Raw genomic sequence first — 24,355 nt, 5'->3', positions numbered from 1 at the left:
GGCATCACCATTCTACTCTGTCTTTAGAATTTTGACTACTGTAAGCATCTCATATAAATGGAACCATACAAAATTTGTCTTTTTGTAACTGGCTTATTTCACTTAGCAAGTGAAACTCAAGATTCACTTAGCAAGTGAATTCAAGATTCATCCGTACAGTAGCATGTATCAGAATTTCCTTCTTTTTAAAGCTGAATAATAGTCCACTGTATGGATACACCACATTTTGCATTTCTATTCACCTTCTGATGGACACTTGGATGCTTCCATGTTTTAGCTATTGTGAATAATGCCGACCTGAACTTGGGTGTACAAGTATCTTTTGGAGACTCTGCTTTCAATTTTTTTAGGTATGTACCCAGAAGTGAAATTGATGGATCATAAGAACAGTATATTTTTAATTATTTTGAGGAACTGTTTTCTGAAGTGGCTGTGCCATTTTGCATTCCCACCAACAATGCATAAGGGTTCCAATTTCTCTCCATCCTTGTCAACACTTGTAAATTTCCATTTTTTGATAGTAGCCTTCCTAATGGTGTAAAGTGGTATCCCACTGTGATTTTGATTCGTATTTCCCTAATGATCAAGTGATGCTGAGCAGCTTTTCATGTACTTATTGGTCATTTGTATATCTTTTTTTTTGAGAAATGCCTATTCAAGTCCTTTGCACAATTTTTAATCTGGTAGTTTTTGTTGTTGAGTTTTAGGAGTTCTCTCTCTCTCTCTCTCTCTCTCTCTCTCCCTCCCCCTCTCTCCTTTTCTATTTTTTTTAGTAAATTTTACACACATGTGGGGCACAAATTCATGACCCTGTGATCAAGATTTGCATGCTTTACCAACTGAGCCAGCCAGGCACCCCAGGAGTTCTCTATATATTCTAGATATTAATCCCTATTGGATATATGATCTGCAAATATTTTCTCTCATTCTGTAGATTTGATATTCTTTTGATGCACAAAATTTTTAAATTTTCATAAAGTACAATTTGTCTCTTTTTCTTTTGTTGCTTGTGCCTTTGGTGTCAGAGCCAAGAAATCATTGCCAAATCCAATGTCATGAAGCTTTTACCCTGTATTTTTTTCTAAGAGTTTTATGGTTTTAGTTCTTACATTTAAGTCTTTGATCTATTTTGACTTAATTTTTGCATATGGTATTAGGTAAGGGTCCCACTTTGTTCTTTTGTATGTGGCTATCCAGTTTTCCTAGCACCATCTGTTGAAAAGACCATCCTTTCTCTATCAAATGATCTTAGCACTCTTGTCAAAAATCATTTGACCAAATATGTGAGGGCTTATTTCTGGGTTCTCTAATCTATTGATCTATATGTCTGTCTTCATTCCAGTATACACTGTTTTGATTACTGTAGCTTTGTAGTAAGTTTTGAAATCAGGAAGTATGAGTCCTTCGGCTCTGTAGTCCTTTTTCATGACTGTTTTGCTATTTGGGGGCCTTTGAGATTCCATATTAATTTTTGAGTGGGTTTTTCTATTTCTGCCAAAAATGTCATCAGGATTTTGATAGGAATTTCACTGAATCTGTAGATCACTTTGGGAAGTATTAACATCTTAACAATACTAAGTCTTCCAATCCATGAACATGGGATGTGTTTCCACTTATTTATATCTTTAATTTCTCTCAGCAATGCTTTGAAGTTTTCAATGTAAAGTCCTTCACCTGCCTGGTTAAGTTAATTCCTAAGTACTTTATTCTTTTTGATGCTACTGTAAATGGAATGGTTTTCTTTCTTTCTTTTTTTTTAATCTTTTATTTATTTATTTATGAGAGAGAGAAAGCATGAGCAGGGAGGAGAGGGAGAAGCAGGCTCCCCAAGAGCAGGGAGCCTGATGTGGGGCTTGATTCCAGCACCCTGGGATCGAGACCTGAGCCAAAGGCAAACGCTTAACGGACTGAGCCACCCAGGCACCCCAGAATGGTTTTCTTAATTTTCTTTGTAGATTGTTCATTGTTACTGTATAGAAATACAACTGAGTTTTGTGTGTTGACTTTGTTTCCAGTTACTTTGCTGAATTCATTTATTAGCTCTCACAACTTCTTCCTACATAAAAAGGTTTTTCTACCCCCCCATAAAAGGTTTTTCTACCCCCCATTAAAGGTTTTTCTACCTCCCATGATCTACATAAAAGATCATGTCATCTGCAAACAGATATAATTTTACTTTTTTTTTTTAAAGATTTTATTTATTTGACAGAGAGAGACACAGCGAGAGAGGAAACACAAGCAGGGGGTGTGGGAGAGGGAGAAGCAGGCTTCCCGCCAAGCAGGGAGCCCAATGCGGGGCTCAATCCCAGAACCCTGGGATCATGACCTGAGCTGAAGGCAGACACCTAATGACTGAGCCACCCAGGCACCCCTAATTTTACTTTTTCCTTTCGAATTTGGGTGCCTTTTATTTCTCTTTCTTGTCTGATTTGGCTAGAACTTCCAGTATTATGTTGAATACAAGTGGCAAAAGTGGGCATCCTTGCCTTGTTCCTGATTTTAGAGGAAAAGCTTTCAGATTTTAACCATTAAATATATTAGCTATGGGCTTTTCATATGTGGATTTTATTATGTTAAGGTAGTTGCTTTCTATTCCTAATTACTGAGTGTTTTTATAATGAAAGTGTACTAAATTTTGTCAAATACTTTTCCTGCATCAACTGAGGTGATCCTGTGGGTTTTTTTCCTTCATTCTGCTGATCTAGTGTATTAAATTGATTGACTTTTGTATGTTGAACTATTCCAGCATTCCAGGAATAAATCCCATTTGGTCGTGGTGTATGATCTTTTTAATATGCTCAGTTTGGTTTGGTAGTACTTTGTTGAGGATTTTGCATTAATGTACACAAAGTCTGTAGATTTCTTTCCTTGTACAAGTGTCTTTATCTGGCTTTGGTATCAGGTAATGCTGGCCTCACAGAATAGTCAGGAAGTATTCCCTTCTTTTCAATTTTTTGGAAAAGGCTGAGAAGGATTTAAATGTTTGGTAGAATTCACCAGTGAAGGCAGCCTCAGGGCTTTTCTTGTTGGGAGACTCTTGATTACTCAACTCTTGATTAGTGATTCAATCTCCTTCTAGTTATAGATCTATTCAGATTTTCTATTTCTAGGAATTTGTCCATTTCATCTAGGTTGTCTAACTTGTTGGTGCACAACTGTTCATAGTACTTTCATATAATCCTTTTTATTTCTGTAGAATCAGCAGTAATGTCCCCACTTCATTCCTGATTTTAGTAATTTGAGCCTTTTTTTTTTCTTAGACCATCTAGCTAAAGGTTTGTCAATTTTGTTGATCTTTTCCAAGAACCAACTTTTGGTTTCACTGATTTTTCTTTATTGTTTTTCTATTCTCCATTTCATTTATCTCTGTTGTAAACTGTATTATTTATTTCCTTCTGCTAGCTTTGGGTTTAGTTTGTTCTTTTTCAAGTTCCTTAAATTGTAAAGTTAGCTTGTTGATTTGAGATCTTTCTTGTTTGTTAATGTAAGCATTTATAGCTATGAATACATTTTTTTAAAGATTTTTATTATTTATTGAGAGAGAGAATGATAGAGAAAGAGCATGAGAGGGAGGAGGGTCAGAGGGAGAAGGAGACCCCCCGCTGAGCAGGGAGCCCTATGCGGGACTCGATCCTGGACTCCAGGATCATGACCTGAGCTGAAGGCAGTTGCTTAACCAACTGAGCCACCCAGGCACCCGCTATAAATACATTTTTTAATAGTCTCATTACACAGAAAGATGAAAGGTAAAACTCTTCTGTTTCCATTTCCCTAATCCCATACCCCAGAATTAGTCACTATTAATAAATACAAGATCCATGAGGGAAGTAATCTTATCTATCTTAATCATCACTGAATTCCTAATAACTAAACAGTGTCTGGAATATACTGGGAATAAGAGATTAATAAACATCTGTTGGATGAATGAATCAAAGCATACAAAACTGAAGTATATAAAATTTCCTAATGTTCTGGTTCAAGAATTCTTTTAATAATGCTTTCATTTAAGGTAGAATTAGAGTGCATTATTCTGGAATGTTTATTCATAATGTCCATACCTGATTGTTGGGCTTGGTGGATAAACATTTCCCAAAGTATAGAGTTTCTGTAACACAAAGGCTATTACATGCAGGCCCATCAATAACTCCAGTCTTGTACTTGTCACACTAAAAACCAGAAAACAAAAAAGTAGTTAATAGGAAAATGTTTACAAGAAGAAACATAATGAAGACAATGTAAGGAGATATCTGTATTCTTTAAGATGAAGTTCTATGATGAAAAAGAACTCAGGCTCTGGATTTGGACAGACTTGAATTTGAATCCAAGCTCTGTTCTTACCATCTATATGATGATGGGAGATCTTGCTGGGACTAGGGTGTGCATAGAATTTGGAAGCTATTTTTCCCACTTAACATGGTCTGAAGTGGTATGGTACTGGCTCTGAGATTAGAGGCACTATTTTAAAAAAATGGTTCTGGTTTTAAAATAAAAAAATAAAGTTTAAAATACCAAAATATTGGGGTGCCTGTGTGGCTCAGTTGGTTAATCATCTGCCTTTGGCTCAGGTCATGATCCCAGGGTCCTGGGATCGAGCCCCACGTCAGGCTCCCTGCTCAGCGGGGAGTCTGCTTCTTCCTCTCCCTCTGCTCCTCCCCCTCCACTCATGCTCTGTCTCTCACTATCTCTCTCTCAAATAAATAAATAAAATCTTTAAAAAAAAAACCAAAATATTTAAAAATACCAAAATAAAATTACCTCTGTCATTTGGTCATCCTTGAGACTACCCCAAAACAAGAAAATAAGAAAAATAAACCCAAACTCCATCTTTGATAAGGTAACAAGGTAACCTTAAGGCACAATTAGTGAGGATGGCCTACCAAAGTCATTGAAAATTGCACCAGAGTCCACAGTATGTTGAAATTAAATAACTGCTGTGACTTTAGTTCTGTGTTGGCACAGCACCAAAGAGGCAGTACACCTGAGGAGTAGAACCATTACCCTAATTTGCAATGAAGGTTTAAAGGGGCACAAGCTGTGGGGACTTTCAAGGACTCTGGCATCATGAAGTAGCAAGACAAGGCAGTGCTGAATGATAAACTCCTTCAAAATGTTATCTGTGTTGGAGGCAGTCTGTTAATGAAACGGGTTGAGGGAGAGTATATTATGAGCATCTGCTGGGGAGATAATACTCGCTAAGCCAAAGATTTTTGTCTCTTTGTTCCTCCTTTTTTCTCTTTCTCACACATGACACACATACACACAAACTCTGGGCCATAGCCGAGTTTCACTCCTAGCACAATTCACTGCTCCAGTTGCTTCCTACAAATAGCTGGTTGAGGAAGAACGCTTTTCATTCAGTAATAAGTAATAACCAAAGGAAAATAAGATCTATACAGCAAATCTACAAGAAAAAGGAGGAAAGAAAATGAAAAGCTAATGTTATAAAAAGACATTTTCCAGAAAAATGTTGCCACAAAGCAGACCAAACATAATGCTGTGAATTCAAAGGACTTAATGAAACAGTTTAAAAAACAAGACCTCAAAGCAGAAGAATTGACGATGAGATAACAGAAGGAAATGTAAAATAAGCTAGCAGAATTCAGGAAGAAAAGGAAAAAATCCTAGAAATTAAAACCACATTATAAGTGGGGGCAGGGGAAGGAAGCAGAGAAAGATGACAACACAGTTAAACTTCAATGAGGGCTAGGTTAAGAAAAGTGAGAAAATGGCAATGGAAATTTAAAAAGAACTAAAAATAATCTGAGACAAAATTATAGATACAGAAGACAAAGTATATCCAGCATGTCTACATGAAGGAGAACAGAACAAGTGGAAATGAAAAAATATTCAAAGTACAATTCAAGGCAACTTCATGTAAGTGAAAAGACACTTTATAGATTGAAAGGACACACAGTGTCCCAAGAAAACTGACAGAATGACCCTTGTGACCTATCCCATTGAATTTTACTAGACTTCAAAAATAAATAGTCCTTTGAGCGTTCAGGCAAAAAGATCAAGGCATCTTTAAAAGGAAATAAGTCAGATTGGCCTCAGATTTCTCCATGGCCACATCAGTGGTAGATAATGGTGGAATGCCAGCAAAGTCTTTGAGAAAGGAAGTGTGACTTGCCTGGATCCTAATTTTTCATTTGTTAAAGGGGATATGAAAAATACTTGACTTAGAGCATAGTTATGAAGGGGGCACCTGGCTGGCTCAGTTGGTAGAGCACATGACTCTTGATCTCAGGGTTGTGAGTTCAAGCCCCACGCTGGGCATAGAGCTTCAGTTAAAAAAAAAACAAAACATAAATAATAAAATTATAGCATTATTATGAGATAAAATGATATAATAATGAGTGCAGATCACCTGTGATTTTAATAAGTGCTCAATAGTTGGTACTATTATTTTACATAGCTAAACTTTCAAGTAAAAGGCATCAAATGTTTTTGAACATATAAGGATTAGAAAATATAACTCCCATTAGTGTCTCTTAAAGAACTACCAGAGAATGGAATTTAGGTAACCAAGAGATGAACAAAGAACCTGAACGTGGAAGCCAGCTGAAATACAGGATTGGGATGAAAACAACCCTGGGAATCTACTTCATAATACTTAATAAAATATCTGATAATTACTAGATGCTTATTGTATGTCAGGCACTGTTCTAGTGCTATACTTTCATTATCATGAAAACAAACCTGTGGGGTAGAACCTATTGTTAAATACACTGTAAAAACAAGGAAACAATTATCTGTTAAGTAACTTGCTTAAGGTTGCATACCTAAAAAATGATAAAGCCAAGATTCCAACCTAGGCAGTCTGGTTCCAGAGCTCATTCTCATAATAACTACTGTACATTGTTCAGAATGTTAATATTATAAACTACATCAGTAAAAGTAATAAAATTAACAAAAACCAAGAAGAGAAGATGTAAGAAGATGGAAGGTGGCAAGAGGATTGATTTATCTTTAATATTCAAGGTCAAAAGATAACGTATCTTATAAATCAAGTAACAGAGATAGAAGAATATTCAAAAGTATACCAATGATCACTAATAATAATAATAATGTATTGATTAAAATTAGGTGGAGCAAAAGAGATGAACAGAATTATAATTTTGTCAATGCTTATAATAAGTAGATTTGGTCTAAGGAAATAGAGGATAAAGTACATTCTTAAAAGTTACAGCATAAAAAGCTAAACAGTAGAAGAGCTAAATATAGAATACAAACCTTCCTAATTATCAGAAGAACATGTATAAAATAAAGAAATATACACCATCTAGAGAAAGATACAAACCAAACAAATCCTTAAAAACAGAAAGTAGGTCATAAAATGTGCTAGAGAACTAAGGCATATCTATAAATGTCAGTGGGATAAGTTCATCTATTGAAAGAAAAATATCCTCAGAAAACAGTGTCAAAAAAGTTGAAAATAAAGGATAGTACAGGTATATCAGACAAATGTAAGGAAACAATTAAGTCACAATCTTACACCAGACAAGGTTGCAGTCAGAGGTGGAGAAAGCATTAAATAAGGTTTAAAAAAAAGAAGCCTCTTTATAATGATAAAACACACAATCCACAACAAATATTATTACTTTCGTGAGTTTCTATAAGGCAAAGTAGAATTAAAATTCATTAAACAAAACCTAAAAGAAATAAACAGAAAGGTATTAGAGTAGGAGACCCTAATTCACTTTTCTTAGTCCATGACAGATCAAGAAGTCTATGAAAAAACAATATAGAAGAACTAAAAAACCTGACTAGTAAAGTAGATCTAAATGCCTTGAGAACAGGGTGCCTGGGTGGCTCAGATGATTAAACGCCTACCTTCGGCTCAGGTCATGATCCTGGAGTTCTGGAATGGAGCCCCACATCGGGCTCCTGGCTCAGCAGGGAGCCTGCTTCTCCCTCTCCCTCTGCCTCTCCCCCTGCTCATGCTCTCTCTCTCTCTCACTGTATCTCTGTGTCTCAAATGAAAAATAAATAAATAAATAAATAAATAAATAAATAAATAAATAAATGCCTTGATAACAGCCCTTTCAAATGCCCACGGAACACCTATAAAATTAGACCAAAGCCTTAATACATTCCACTTAGTAGAAATGGCACAAGCAGTATTCTCTAATCACATTATGCTAAAACTTGGAATTAACAAAACATTTTCCATACATAATTAAATAATTCTTTTTTTTTAAAAGATTTTTTATTTATTTATTTGAGAGAGCGAGAATGAGAGAGAGAGAGCACATGAGAGGGGGGAGGGTCAGAGGGAGAAGCAGACTCCCCGCTGAGCAGGGAGCCCGATGCGGGACTCGATCCCAGGACTCCAGGATCATGACCTGAGCCGAAGGCAGTCGCTTAACCAACTGAGCCACCCAGGCGCCCCATAATTAAATAATTCTTGAAAGTCAAAGAGAAAGTCCAAATTGAAATTTTAAGTATCTAGGAAATAACAATAACAGAAACTGAAAATAAAACTAATAATAAAATCAAAGAACCGCTTAAAGAACTCCATCTTAATTATGTTCATAAACAGCAAAGAACAAAACAAATAAGTTAAAAATTCTAGAAATTCGAAAAAAATTAATCCAGAGAAAGCAGAAAGAAGGAATTAACCAATATAAAATAACAATACAAGGATATGGTATGTTCCTGTGGTTGGCAAAAATTCCTCTGACCTTCATTTCCCAATCTTTGCTTTAGATCTCTTGCTCTTTTCTGGTTTCTGCCATTACCTTTTGATGGTTCTTCACCAGAATTCTCCTTGTCTGTCTGGTTCCCTCAGTCTGACGACATGATGCTGCTCTCAGATTAGTCTTGCCCAGCTCTGGTTCTTGGGATCATGCAACCTATTAAGGGCCAACACTGGGCTTCTCTTGTGTAAGGATAGGGATTGTGGATAATTTCTTGAGCTTTTCATCTTGGGGGCTTAAATTTTTCATCGATCCCAAGGGAATAGCCAAAACACAGTCGAGTCTGTTAATTACTCAATTCCTGAAAGGCCCTCCTACCAACACTTTCTACAGTCTGCTGTGAGGATGAGCATAGCCTTGGTGGAGATGGAGAGCCCTGCCCATGTGAAGAAGTACGTGCCAACACCCAGAAGCTGTTGCTCTTCAGCTGTCACTACCAGAGAAGTTCCTGGGTAAGCCTTGACCACGCCTGCTTTCTCCTGTAGACCTGGCTGTAACCAAAACATGAGGTTTCATTCTCATAGGAGGAGCAGAGCAATCTAATTCCTAGACTCAAGTTTGGAGGGACCACATGGGAGATGCTCAATATTTTCTTCCCCAGGTCAACCTCTGGAGATTTTTAGGGAATGCAGAACCATCTGTTTGGTATCTCTGCTTGTAGCAGATGGCCAGCAATTTCACTGTTATGTGTCTTCACTGAGGCAAAGGTGGTGGGAGTTCTGAGGCCTGACTCAGGAGCTGGAGTGAAACCTCCTACAGGTACAGGTTAGAGTTTCTAGTGAATTTAGATCACGTAGACCACATCCTCTGACTACAAAGAAATAAGAAATCAACAATAAAAATAATGTAAACACAGACATGTTCAGAAACTAAAAAGCACATTCCTAAATATTTTTTGGACTAAAGGAGAAATCACAATGGAAATGCAGAATACTTAGAACTGAACAAAAACAAAAGTATACATATTAAAACTTGTGAGATGCACTAAAGCAGTTCTTAGAGGGAAATTTACAGCTTTAAATGTAATGATGAAAAAACAACTGACTGAATATAAATAGTAAGCACTCAACTAAAGAGGCTCAAAAAGACCCCAACAATAACAGAGTAAACCTCCTAAAGAAGTAGAAGAAAAAAAAAAGCAGAAATAAAAAAAAGAAAAAGATCAATAATACCAAAATCTAGTTCTTAAAAAACTTTAACAAAGGAGATAAACCTTTAACAAGACTAACCATGAGAAAAAGAGAAGGCACAAATGAAGATTATTAGGAAGAAAAGGGTAGTGATAGTGAATAATATAAACAACACTATGGCAATACATTTGAAATGAACAAATTTTCTAGGAAAATAGAACAATAGAAAATGATGCAAGAAGAAATAGAAAATCTAAGACCAGTAAACATTAAAAAATTGAATCCATAATGAAAAATCTTTCCCTCTAAAAATAGCAGGTCAAGGTAGTCTGGGAGGACCTCAGGGTGCCATCCAGGATGTAGTACTGTTTTTAAGTGGAAGATGGATAACAACACAAATGATCATTAACAGGAGAATGGCTGAATAAAATGAAGTCTAGTCATACAATGAAATACTATACAGTAATTAAAATGAAAGAACTCAGGCTTGGGGAACCCTCTTAGCACTACTGGTAGGAATGCAATTGGTGCAGTCACTCCGAAGAACAGTATGGAGGTTCCTCAACCAGCAATTACACTACTAGGTATTTACCCAAAGGATACAAAAATACACGTTCGAAGATGTACATGCATCCTGATGTTTATTTGTTTATTTTTTTAAAAGATTTTACTCATTTATTTGACAGAGAGATGGAGAGCACAAGTAGGCAGAGCGGCAGGCAGTGGGAGAGGGAGAAGCAGGCTCTCCGCAGAGCAGGGAGCCCGATGTGGGGCTCGATCCCAGGACCCAGGGGTCACGACCTGAGCCAAAGGCAGCTGCTTAACGACCGAGCCACCCAGGTGCCCCGCATCCTGATGGTTATAGCAGCATTATCAACAATAGTCTAACTATGGAAAGTGCCCAAACGCCCATTGACTGATGAATGGATAAAGATGTATGTGTGTATATATGTGTGTGTGTGTGTGTGTGTGCGCACACACACACACACACTGGAATATTATTCAGCCCTCAAAAAGAATGAAATCTTGCCATTTGCAACGACATGGATGGAGCTACACTGTATTATGCTAAGCAAAATAAGTGAATCAGAGAAAAATACTATATGATTTCACTCATATGTGGAATTTAAGAAACAAAACAGATGAACATTCGGGTGTGGAGAAAAGAGAGAAGGAAACAAATCACAAGAGACTCTTAACTACTGAGAACAAACTAAGGGTTGATGGAGGGAGGTAGGTGAGGGATGGGGATAGATGGGTGGTGGGTATTAAGGAGGGCACTTGTTAGGAAAAGCATTGGGTGTTATATGTAAATTATGAACCACTGAACTCTACTTTTTTTTTTTTAAGATTTTCTTTATTTATTTAATTGACAGAGAGAGAGAGAGAGAGAGAGAGAGACAGCGAGAGAGGGAACACAAGTGGGAGAGGGAGAAGCAGGCTTCCCGCCGAGCAGGGAGCCCGATGCGGGGCTCGATCCCAGGACCCTGGGATCATGACCTGAGCCGAAGGCAGTCGTTTAACTGACTGAGCCACCCAGGCGCCCCTGAACTCTACTCTTGAAACCAATATTAAACTATTATATGTCAACTACTAGAATTTAAATTAAAAAAGAAGAAAGAACTCAGGCTACATAGAACAACATGGAAAAATGTTGAAAACAATGTCAAGTGGACAAAGTTACAAAATGATATGGGCAGTTTAGTACCATTAATTCAAGTTTAGAAACACACAAAGCAATGCTATATATTGTTTATGGACCCGTATACACACAGTGAAAGTATGAAAACATGATGGTAGGACTCACACCCAATTCAAGATGGTGGTTACCCCTGGGGAAGAGGGAGGAGAATGTCAGGGAGGATAAAGAGAGCTTCAATTGTACCTGTAACGCTTTTTTTCTTTAAAAAAGAAACGAAACAAATGTGGCAAAAGCTTGTTACCTAGATGGTAGGTACACGGGTATTTGTCACACTGTTTTCTCTACGTCAACATTATTCTAAGAGCTTTTCGTGTTTATCCCTTTAATCTTCACAACCCCCCTATAAAACAGATACTACCATCATCTCCGCTTTATTGATAAACTAAGGCAAGAGAGGTTAAGAAATTTGCAGGGCAGATGAGTGGTGGTGCTGGACTCAGAAGTCAGAGGGTCTGCCTCCAGAGGCTGTGCTTTTAATTAGCCATTGAGGTAAAAGAACCAGAATTACTTAGTCTTGGAGAGGAACACGTAGAGCAGATTTAATAATGGCTGGGTCGGATGCCCATCCACAGTGTTCCTACTAAGAGGTTCTGGTCACCTTCATTCCCTCTGCACAAGCAACTCAAAGTAGGGACAGGACTTTCATCTTTGTTTCCTTAGGACTTGTACAATGCTTGACACATCATCAAATGTACATAAAAAGTACTTGCTGAATGAATGAATAAATGAACTGTATTCTGGGTATTTATGCAGAAATAGCACATTCTATTATGAACAGCTTCTGGAATAGGACTTGAAGAGCTATTTGCTTCAAATGTCCTGATTTTTGGCTCCTGACTCTTGAGGAACACTCTACTCATAACCCTGCCCCAGGTCAAGATTTAAACATGGCCCTTTCCACAACACCCATCTTTCTAGTGGATAATCTTGAGACTGTTTATTTCCTTCCTGATCCTACATTCTTCCTCCCTTCTTTCCTTATATTCCCAAATCTAACATCATTTATGTTCATGTTACCCTCCCTGGTGGAAAGTAAGATGATTCAAAGGCAGAGACAAGGTCATATTCATCTTTGAACCTCCCCTTGCTAGCACACAGAACAGAATTTAGTATTTTAAGTGTTCAGTAAATGTTTAGAAGATAACCATGATTTAAAAAACATAGTGGTTTTGATTTTAAAGCCTTACTGAGGATAAAATTAATACTTTTCTATAATGCATGAAACATTTAAATCTTTTTTTTTTTAGATTTTATTTATTTATTTATTTGAGAGAGAATGAGAGCAAGAGAGAGCATGAGGGGGGGAGGGTCAGAGGGAGAAGCAGACTCCCCGCTGAGCAGGGAGCCCGACGCGGGACTCGATCCCGGGAGTCTGGGATCATGACCTGAGCTGAAAGCAGACGCTTAACCAACTGAGCCACCCAGGCGAAACATTTAAAAAAGAGAATAAATTAGTGTCTTATTGGTAAAACGTTAAGCAATGAAGACAAGTCTGACATTCAGCTACAAGAATCAGATTCCTGTTTTGAGCTAAGGCCTCAAGCCAACCCTCCATCAAAGAGGTAGTCACAAAGAACAGGCTCTTCAACTTGTGGCTTCCATCACAAACCGAAAGCAAATTTCCCATATGCTTATATGAAAAGTATGGTTGGCCACATACAGTTTGGTTTGTTTTTCAGGCACGGCCATACACACAAACTATAATCACTGTTAGTAATCTGATCTCTTAATTAAAAAGACACAGATTATAAGGAAGTTCAACTTTACAATAGGATACTCAGCAGAAAATATTAAAGGTTTTTCCAGTACTGAGATTTTATTACTCTGAGGATTCTACCATACACCCTGCCTTTGTTTGCACATACCTGGTGGTACCAGAAGATGGCACTCTTTAGCTACATTTTACAAAACCCATTGGCAATGAAGGGGTAATTTCATGAACTGTGGAAACTGTACCTCAAGGGGCAGTAACAACGAACAGATGTGTAAGTGCTAGGTTTTAAATCATTTTCAAAGATCCACGTTCTAAAAATGTACTTTAGACAATCTTGCCAATTTTTTCCTTAGGAAAAAACAGGAGAGTTGGGTTGCCTGAAAATTCTCCAAGTCTGGTCAGCACCCTCTCCAATTCTCCACATTAGCTATTTTAATCTTCACCGTTCTCTGCACTCTCACTGTATCGTCAACCTTTCTTTTTTCCCCTCTTTCCTGAATTCTTCCTCTCAGCCACTAATTGTGCTCATCACACTCTTCCTCTCCCTACACACACGCATATGCACACACAGACGCACGCATATGCACACACACACGCACACACACACACACACACAAGAACCTTCTCCACTCTCTCCTTCCCTTCTATTATAATGTCTGTCATTTACTTTAAAATTCTTCAGCAGACACAGTGTGGTATTTGTGCGTTTATCGTCCAGGAATGCACAGGTGCTCTGCAAGAGTCCTAATCAGGTAATAAAGAAGCACATGCTCCGAGGCAACTACTACACATGCTTCTATTGTCCACAGCTTAATCAAGATCGATCCATTTCTGGGATTTTGTTAATTAGCAAATTAGGATTACATTGGTGAAATTTTTAGCTTGTTAAATATAGGGAATGTCAGAAATGGACTATCATTGCTGAAATTGAATGATTTAAGATATGTGGATTGGCTAAAATATGGGCTATCCCTTACCTTTTCCTAATGGAGGTATAAGAACCAGCTGAAGCTATAACCTTTCTCTTTGGGGAGATACTCAGAGTTAATCATTTTACAACAGAGATTCTCAAACTTTAGGGAGCTTCAGATCGCCTGAAGGTCTTGTTAAAACACAGAAAAATGGACCCCAGTGTCGGAGTTCCGGACTCTCTCTCTCTTTTTTTTCAAAGATTTTGTTTATTTTTTTGACGGAGAGAGAGACAGTGAGAGAGGGAACACAAGCAGGGGGAGTGGGAGAGGGAGAAGCAGGCTTCCCGCCGAGCAGGGAGCCTGACTCCGGGCTCAATCCCAAGACCTTGGGAACATGACCTGAGCCGAAGGCAGACGCTTAACCGACTGAGCCACCCAGGTGCCCCCTGACTCATTTGGTTTTAGGTGAGGCTGAAAATTTGCATTTGGAGCAAGTTTCCAAGTGATACTAATGCTGCTGGTCAAAGAGACCACATTTTGAGAATCACTGGTTCAGAATTTCTAGTTGCCTGATGCTAATTATGAGGGTAATAGAAGCTTGCCTCTGGAGCATCACTGCTTTTGCCTTAAGTAAATCTTTCATGCAAGTTGAAGGAACACCTAAAAGGACATAATTAGAACTTTAATAAATTTACAGACTGATTATATGAAAGGTGTTGTGACTGCTTACAAATAATGTGCTGAATAAATGCCTATATCTGTGGCAGACATCATTTTCATTATAACACAATAATAGGGTTGTGTGGGAGTAGTTAATACTGATACCAAACCTTTTCAGTAGCTACCATTATTTTTCAAAACAGAATCTAGGGAGTGTGCATAACCAAACTGGATGAGGTCAGTTTAAGACAATTTCCCAGGGGCGCCTGGGTGGCTCAGTTGGTTAAGCATCTGCCTTCGGCTCAGGTCATGATCTCAGGGTCCTGGGATTTAGCCCTACTCAGCGAGGAGCCTGCTTCTCCCTCTCCCTATGACGCTCTCCCTGCTTGTGCTCTCTCTCAAATGAATAAATAAAATCTTTAAAAAAATTTTAAAAAGTAAAACAATTTCCCAGCCAAAAGGCAGAATCTGCAACCCAAGGGTCCATCGATGGACAAATAGATAAACAAAATGTGGCATATACATACAACAGATTATTATTCAACCTTGAAAAGTAAGGAAATTCTGAAACATGCTACAGTGTGGATGAACGCTACGGATATTATGCTAAATGAAATAAGCCAGCCACAAAAAGACAAGTACTGTGTGATTCCACTTTTATATGATATCTACAGTAGACACACTCATAGAAACAGCAAGTAGAATTGTAGTTGCCACAGGCTGAGGGGTGGGGGAAATAGGGAGAGGTTGGTAAAAGAGTATAAATGTTCAGTTAGAGGATGAATAAGGTCTGAGGATCGAACGTATAAGATGGTGGCTGCAGTGGGTAACACTGTATTGTATAAATGCGATTTGTTGAGAGTAGAACTTAAATGCTTTCACTCCCATGTCCCAGAAAAGATAAATATGTGAAGTAATGGATGTGTTACCTTGAGGGAGGGAATCCTTTCAGAATGTATATGTATATCAAATCATCACATTGTACTCTTAAAATTTAAATCTTACAATTTAATTTGTCAGTTATACATCAATAAAGCAAAAAAAAGGTAATGACAAACTGAAAAACAAAAAATGATTAAGATGGTAAATGTTATGTATATTTTACCACAATTTTAAAGAATTTAAACCAAACCAAACCAAAACCGACTGATTTCCAGCTCAGCTCCTAGAAACAGTAGTCTATGCTTGCTTATATGCTTGACACTTATTTCCTCTTATCCAAACTTAATCTTTCTTTATTCTCTACATCATTAAGAGGTGCCATCAACCACCCATGCATCTGAGGGAAGAGACAGTGAGTTGTCTTAAACTTTTTCTTCTTCCTCATCCCCCCCTCCCACACTCAACTGGCAATCAAATTATTTCCTTAATATCCTTTGAAACTTTTTCTTCTCCTCCATTCCCACCACCAATGCCATGGTTTAAGCCCTGACTCCTTTGTGCCTGGATTACTATAACAACCATAATACTGGTCTCCTTGCCTCTGATGTCTCCTATCCAACCTACCCACCCTCCACAACTGATGAAATTCTTCTGAAACATTTATCTGACCACTTGCTTCCCTGCTTAAGGGGCGCCTGGGTGGCTCAGATGGTTAAGTGTCTGTTCTGGGACCAGGGTCCTGGGGTTGAGCCCCATCTAAGGCTCCCTGCTCAGTGGGGAACCTGATTCTCCCTTTCCCTGCCGTACCCCTACCCACAGCTTGTGTTCTGGCCCCCTTGCTTTCTCTCTCAAATAAATAAATAAATAAATCTTTTAAAAAAGAAAAGAAAAGAAAACTTCTATGACTCTATACTGCCCTGAGGATAAAAGGCAAACTCCTTAACAGGACATACGTGGGCTTTCATGATTTTGACTGTGCTAATGTGATCTCAGTAAACTGTTCCTCATGCTCTCTGCTCTGGCCAGGCGCTTCCTGGAATGTAGCATTCTGTCCTATCTTTGTGGCTACGGACATGCCTCCTTCTGCTTGTAGTGTTCCATTCCTCAAAATCCAGTTAAGATATAACCTCTTCCAGAAAGTCTTCTGGATGTTCTCAGTTGGACACCCCAGTGAAATACTGCATGGGACATACTTATATTGGAAAATTATTAGTTGCTTATTGGCAATACTTGAGATACACTAAAAAATAAACTCATTGTTTATTTTAAATTAAAATTTAACTGGGCATCCTGTTTTTGTGCATTTTATTTTGCTAAATTTAGCAACCCTACTCCCAGTCTCAATTATGTGCTTCTTGTTTATTTTTCCATATCCTCTACTAGTCTGTAAGCATCTTCAGGGCGGGGACATATCTTATCTCTGTATCTGCTGGTTCTAGTAACTACTGGTAAGCCCGTAACTAAAATAACATGGTGTTTTACTGTTGGTTTGTTTCTTCTAAACTGGCTTTAACCCTTAGTCTCTTTACTGCTTCTCAGAATTATGCTAATAGTAACAAGACCACCTGTTTCAGGATTACAATGACCATCACAAGATATAAGAGAGTGCAGCATAACACACAAAGGACACCAAAAATGATACTATAACCAGTAGCATTATTCTTAGAATAGGGTTTATGTTTGTTAAGATTTGAAATAAACTTGTTTAGTAAATATTTTTCTGTAAATTCACCAAGAAGAGACTGGTAATCTAATTCAAATTGGCATAAAAGAAAACGTTACCTTTTTTTTTAAAGATTTTATTATTTATTTAACAGAGACACAGTGAGAGAGGGAACACAAGCAGGGGGAGCAGGAGAGGGAGAAGCAGGCTTCCCGCCCAGCAGGGAGCCCGATGCGGGGCTTGATTCCAGGATCCTGGGATCATGACCTGAGCCGAAGGCAGACGCTCAAAGACTGAGCCACCCAGGCGCCCCAAAACGTTACTTTTCTTAAAAGGAAAAAATTAAGGTTTTACTCTGAAAACAGCAGGTTCCAAATGGATTCATCCCATATATATATATATTTATGTTTTTAAAGATTTTATTTATTTGACAGAGAGAAAGCCAGAGAGGGAACACAAGCAGGGGAAGTGGGCAGAGGGAGAAGCAGAATTCCCGCAGAGCAAGGAGCCCGATGCGGAGCTCGATCCCAGGACCCTGGGATCATGACCCGAGCGAGCCGAAGGCAGACACTTAATGACTGAGCCACCCAGGCGCCCCATATTTTAAAAACAGAGGATAATAGCACAAAATGAACCTCTCGAGTCAAATAATTTTGATTCTAAGCAAATGCAAAGCTAAATGAAATAATTATGTATTACTATCTAATTAAAACCATAGTTCTAAATTACTAAATTTAGTATATGTTAAGCTAGTTGTTTTAACCAACAAACCATTAGCTCTAGAAATCAGATCTTAAAAGAGACTGTAATAAAATTTAGGGGCTCTTTCATTTTTATTGCTTCCAAGTTAAGGCATGTGCTCTTTCTCTAAAGAAAAAAAAAAAGAAAAGGGGTGCCTGGGTGGCTCAGTCGGTTAAGCATCCGACTCTTGATTTCCACTCAGGTCATGATTTCAGGGTCGTGAGATGGAGCTCCACACCTGGCTTCATGCTGGGCCTGGGGCCTGCTTAACATTTCTCTCTCCCTCTTCCTCTGACCCTCCTGCCCATCCCCCAGTCTCTCTCTCTCTCTCTCATGAATGAATGAATGAATGAATAAAGCATGTGCTCATATAATACAAGGGTTCACTAGAATGGCAGTGAGTGATTCCTCATTATTATCCAGACAGACCCTCAAAACAAACACTCTCAATCATACGGCAACATGCCAGAAATATCACTACTAAACAATGTTGTCTTGAAAATTGTATATAAGAAAAACTTTTCTCCCTCCCCCCGCTCTATTTTTCTTTTTTAAAGAACCCAGCAAACTACACAGTCAAATGGTGCAAAATTTCTTTATGGTTAGGCACCAAAATAGGACTTGCTGAAATAATGAGTGAATTAGTGATTTCTATAATCAGGGAAAATGTACAATGAATTATACAACATATTATAATTAGCTTGGTGGATAAAAGAAAAAAGCACAACTAGAAAAAAATAGATCCTCCCAGCACATCTAATTAGTGGCTGCCCTCAGTTTCAGAGAAAGCTGCCTTTAAACAAAGAAGAGCAGAACACAGTTCTCAGTGCTTAAAACTTCCACAAGTTAACCTTGGCTTCCCAGCATACACCATCCCCACTGTATTTCTTTCTCAGAGTTTTAAGAACCTACTATTTAAAAGGCTATTATGCATTTCACTGGAATCAAGCTCTAAATGATGGATGTGACTATGGAAAGTATCATACTTTTATTAAAAACTGAACATAAAAAACTTTAATTCAAATTGTAAATCAATGTACGATGTATGGAATTAATCCCAGTTTTGGCTCCTAGCTTCCTGGAACCTAAATAAGTTAAGCTTTAAGCCCATTAACCTTATGATACTTTTTAATAAAAATTATCTGTTGGTTAGAGAAAACATCTCAGGTAAATAATACTAATGTTCTATAGTGATTTCCAATGTTGAAATTATGAGAAATATACTTGATTACTAAATTACACTAATTCACACACAGTACCTAATTTATATGAAATACATATCTGAGTTGATCAACATTCTAAATTTGTTTTTAAGACTTACCATAAAAAGACAAAAGAGGAAGATATGTTAATTTACAGGCAGCCAAATGGCCCACCAACCAAGGCTGTGGTTCAGTGGCTACAACTGCATGGTTCTGGGAATTCTCAGATCTAATGTTAGTCAGCAAATTGCTCTTTGGGATAAAAGTGCTAAAGCAAGCCTGGTTTGTAATTAAAAGGAGAAAGACGCTCCTCGAGAGCCTATCCAAATTCTTTCTATTCTCTAAGGCCTACAGAAATTCTATGTCCTCTATGAAGCCTTTCTCTGCTATTTTACCCACAGTGATCTCTGTGTTCATTGAAGCCTTCTTTCTTTAAATTTGTGTAGTACAACTATTTCTGGTACAAACTAAACCATTTTCATCTGATCTGATGGTCTTTGGATGTATCAACTTGGCTAGGCTACTGTCCCCAGTTAATAAAGCAAATAATAATCTAGTTGTTGCTGTGAAGGTTTTTGTAGATATAATGAAGTCCATGATCAATTGATTTTCTTTTAAACATTTTATTTATTTGAGATAGAGAGCGAGAGAGAGCACGAACGGGGGGCAGAGGGAGAGGGAGAAGCAGAATCCCCGCTGAGCAGGGAGCCCAATGAGGGGCTCGATCCCAGGACACTTAACTGACTGAGCCACCCAGGCGCCCCCATGATCAATTGACTTTAATGAGAGATTATCCTAGATAATCTGGGTGGGCCTTATTCAATTAGTTGAAGGGATTTAAGAGAATTACTGAGGCTCCCATGATGAAGAAGAAATGCTGCCTCTGGACAGCAGCTTCAGCCCATGCCCAAGAGGTCCAGCCTGTCCTCAACAACCTACCCTATGGATTTCAGCCTCATCTAGCCAGCCCCCACAATTGGATAAGCCAATCCCTTGCAATAAGTATCTGTGGCTCAGTCGTTAGGTGTCTGCCTTCGGCTCAGGTCATGGTCCCAGGGTCGAGCCCTGCGTCGGGCTCCCTGCTCCGCGGGAAGCCTGCTTCTCCCTCTCTCGCTCCCCCTGCTTGTGTTCCCTCTCTCGCTGTGTTTCTCTCTGTCAAATAAATAAATAAAATCTTTAAAAAGAAACTGCAATATAACTGACATATAACATTATCTTAGTCTAAGGTGTACAACATAATGATTTGATATTTGCGTACATTGTGAAATAATCGCTACAGTAAGTCTAGTTAACATCCATTACCACGTATAGTTACAAAATGTTTTTTTCTTGTGGTAACTTTTAAGATCTACTCTCTGAGCAACTTTAAAATATATAATAATATATAACATATTATAAATAATAATATATAAATAAGTAATAATACAATATATAAATAATAAGTAAATATAAATAATATATAATAATAATAATTTTTTTTTTTTTTGGTGGGCAGCAGAGCCAGGTTTATTGAACGATAGTGAAGTGATAATATAAAGCTCCCAAGGACGGAGGGAGCCCAAAGGGGTTGCCCTACAACACAGTATTGTTAGTTGTAGTCACCTTGCTGTACATCTTCATGACATTTCATAACTGGAAGTCTGTTCCTTTTGACCCCTTCACCCATCTTGCCTCCCTGCTGCCCCCTGCCTCTGGCCAACACCAGTCTGTTTTCTGTATCTCTGAGCTTGTTTTTCTTGTTTGTTGTTGTTTTATTTTTTAGAGTGCACATAGAAGTGAGATCATACAATATCTGTCTTTCTGTCTGACATATTTCACTTAGCATAATGCCCTCAAGGTCCATCCATGTTGTTAACAAATAACAGTAATAAAAATTTAAATAATAAATAATAAATCTCTTAATATGTATTTCTTATGGGTTCTGCTTCTCTGCTTGAATCTTGACTGATACAACTGATTGTATAATGTTGTGTGTGTGTCTTATCTTCCCGAGTCAGATTCAAAGACATAAACTTGAGAAAATAATGATTTACTGAGCACTTATTATGTGTCAAGCAGTGTTAAGCCTTTCAATACATGAACTCATTTTATCCTCACAACTACCTGATGAGACAGTATTATTAATCCCCATTTTACATAAGCTAAGACAAAGCTGTCTAGCTAAGGAATGGCAAAGCTGGAACTCAAACCTGAAGCTCATTTATTCCAATGCTTATGCTCTTAACCACCACAATAGCTATGACCTCATACACAAATGGAGAGAGAAGGAAAAAGATGTAGATATACCGAGAACAAGAAAGCTATGTAGGACAAGATAGACCATGAGTCTTAGACATAAGTAAACTGCTTATCACACTCTGCTGATCACCTATGATATCTGACTGCCATACAGTGATCTGGCTCGGAGGCAATGCTCGGAATGGGACAGCCATAGCAGTTTTCTAGGGAAATTTCTGAATTACAATGTTACGCTTACAGCAACATCAACTATTAAGGTACTTGCCATGGGCCAAGTGGAATCAAGTCAAAGACTTGAGAACCTTCTATATATTCAATAGATATGTGAGAGTATCATTAAGTGATAGAAAGCCATCGTAACTGTTCCAATTCTACTTTATCTCCATAAAATCTGTGATGTGGGCAGGGCCAGCAGGCAGGGATAGTTTTCCTACCTGTACAATGAACTTAACAGGAAGTCAAAGAAATGAAGTCACTTACTAAAAGTCATACAGTACATCACAAGAAAGTGTAAGTCTGGTGCTTTGACTCCGGTCTCGTATTTTTTCCAGTAGACTAACATGATATGGTTAAGCTACTTATTATCAAGAAGTTTTCCTTACTTGATAAATTGTACCTTCAATATCCAAGATTTTAAAATGTACATGATATGACTAAAGTAATGATACAGATTTTTATAAAATATTCATGAAACCAACCATATTTCCTAACCTCACTCCCCTCTTTGGACATTTACTCACTGTCCTTTCTCTTTAAATGCTTTTTGCCCAGATATTCATACAATTGCTTCCTTCTCAACAGTTTCTATTTCAAAAATGACATCTTCTCAGGGAAGACTTTCCCAGCCACTACGGTTCAGGTAGCATGCCCTAGCCATTTTCTACAAAATATTGCTATTATATCCTTTGTTATTACACTTCTTAGTCCCTGAAGTCATTTGTTTATTTGTTTCTGTTTTTATTATACATATTCCACTACAAGAATGTAAGCTCCTGAAGACACAGACTCTGCATATCTTGCTTACCATTATATCACCAGCATCTAGAATAATGACTGACATGTAGTAGGTGTTCAAAAAATACTTGTTGACTGATACTTCTTCTAAAATGGATTATACTTTTTATATGATTGGTATGTGATAGTAGTTATCTTAAAAATAAGTATTAAATGATTAAAAATAGGAAAAAAAAAGAACTAGAAAAAAGTTAAAAGTCAAACTGCCAACTTACAAAGGGAAGGAAAGAACCCACATTGTTAAACTTCAGCAAGTAATTTTTGTAGGGCCTCTTTGGGATCTTCTGTATTTCTTTACAATCTTCCTTAGTCCATCAAGATGAGGATTTTGAAGTAAATCTGTCCAGAGTTTATACACAGGATACTACAAATCCTTTGGCAAGCATGTTTTTGCTAAATGTGGTTTTGAGATAAGGCAGTTTTATATTTTTATATCCAAATTGAAAATCAGCCATCTTATTATATGCTCTGGTTCAGTTCAGCCCACTTAAATAAGAGAACAGACTATGTAGTAATACAGAGGGAGGAAGAAAATCAGTTTAGACTCTACATTTCATAACAGGAATTACCAGGGCCAAAAAAAGTATGTGTGGATATTGCCAACGTTTGTGAAAAGGCCAGACAATTACTTAGGCAGACATTGTAAAACTAAAACACAGGAGAAACAAATTTATTTATTTATTTATTTATTTATTTATTTATTTATTTATTTAATAAATCTGCTATTTTTTTTAAAGATTTTTATTTATTTATTGAGAGAGAGAGAGAATGGTAGAGAGAGAGCATGAGAGGGAAGAAGGTCAGAGGGAGAGGCAGACTCCCTGCTGAGCAGGGAGCCTGATGCGGGACTCGATCCCGGGCTCCAGGATCATGACCTGAGCCAAAGGCAGTCGCTTAACCGACTGAGCCACCCAGGCACCCAGGAGAAACAAATTTAAAAAGCATTACATTTCATGCCAGTAAGGGCTGATTTGGGCTTTAAAAAGAGGTATAATTTGTGTAATATAAAACTTACATCAATATATATATAACTATGGTTTTTCCTTTAAACATCTGCTCTTTTATAATTTGCATAGTTGCATGAATTTTTTTCCCATTCTTTTACTTTCAATCCATCTGCATCATTATATTTTAGATGTGTCTCTTGTAACTATAATTTTGAAAAAATTTTAGTACAGTCTGACAGTCTTTGCCTTTTAACTGAAGCATTTGGTCCATTTACATTTAATGTAATTACCAACATATTTGGGTTGAAATATACTACAGCCAATGCCATGGTAAGTCAGCCATATCTTGTCCAGAACTGGAGCACTCATTCCCTCACCTGTTGGGCATCTAAGTAGTCAACAGCTCTCAGCTGAATTTTTCTTTGGGACTTGTCCTCAGCCTACAATACAGCCTTACCCAAGGTCATGTCCCCTTAAGAGAGGGTGGAAGAGGGTAGAAAACTGTATCCAGTGACTGGTCAGTGACAGGGTATAAATGCCTGGACATTTGCAAGGCTACCCCAGCTCCAAAGTTCCCTGTAGAATTGACTGAGGTCTTTGTTACCACTGTAGTGCAGTTTAACTTCTCTGGTCTATCCTGTTTCCTCACTTCCCCACAGATGTTAATCTCAAGAGCCCAACCCAATAAACATCCTGCAGGCAAATCTCAGTCTCTGAGTCTGTTTACTGGGATTTCAATTTGTGACATCTATCGTCTTATTATGTATTTTGTAATTCTACTGCCTATATGTTCCTTTTTTTTTTTTACTTTCTTGCCTTCTTTAGAACAGAGTATTCTTTTATTATTCCATT

At 37.8% G+C, this 24,355-nt stretch overlaps 1 protein-coding gene across 3 annotated transcripts in view; it reads right to left on the bottom strand.

The window, feature by feature from the left end:
- The window catches only part of DIPK1A (divergent protein kinase domain 1A), a 118,419-nt gene that overhangs the window by 3,414 nt on the left and 90,650 nt on the right, over positions 1 to 24,355 (bottom strand). For all 3 annotated transcript variants that reach the window (XM_025872203.2, XM_073896292.1, XM_073896291.1), the window contains exon 3: positions 4,059 to 4,166. In XM_025872203.2, the coding sequence (XP_025727988.1) occupies positions 4,059 to 4,166 (108 nt within the window). The remainder of the gene's footprint in view (positions 1 to 4,058; positions 4,167 to 24,355) is intronic.

The sequence above is a fragment of the Callorhinus ursinus genome, unplaced genomic scaffold, assembly GCF_003265705.2.
Source record: "Callorhinus ursinus isolate GAN/ISIS: 27379988/994484 unplaced genomic scaffold, GSC_fseal_2.0 scaffold9, whole genome shotgun sequence".
Taxonomy (NCBI): Eukaryota; Metazoa; Chordata; class Mammalia; order Carnivora; family Otariidae; genus Callorhinus; species Callorhinus ursinus.
This window is presented reverse-complemented; position numbering and strand designations above follow the sequence as displayed.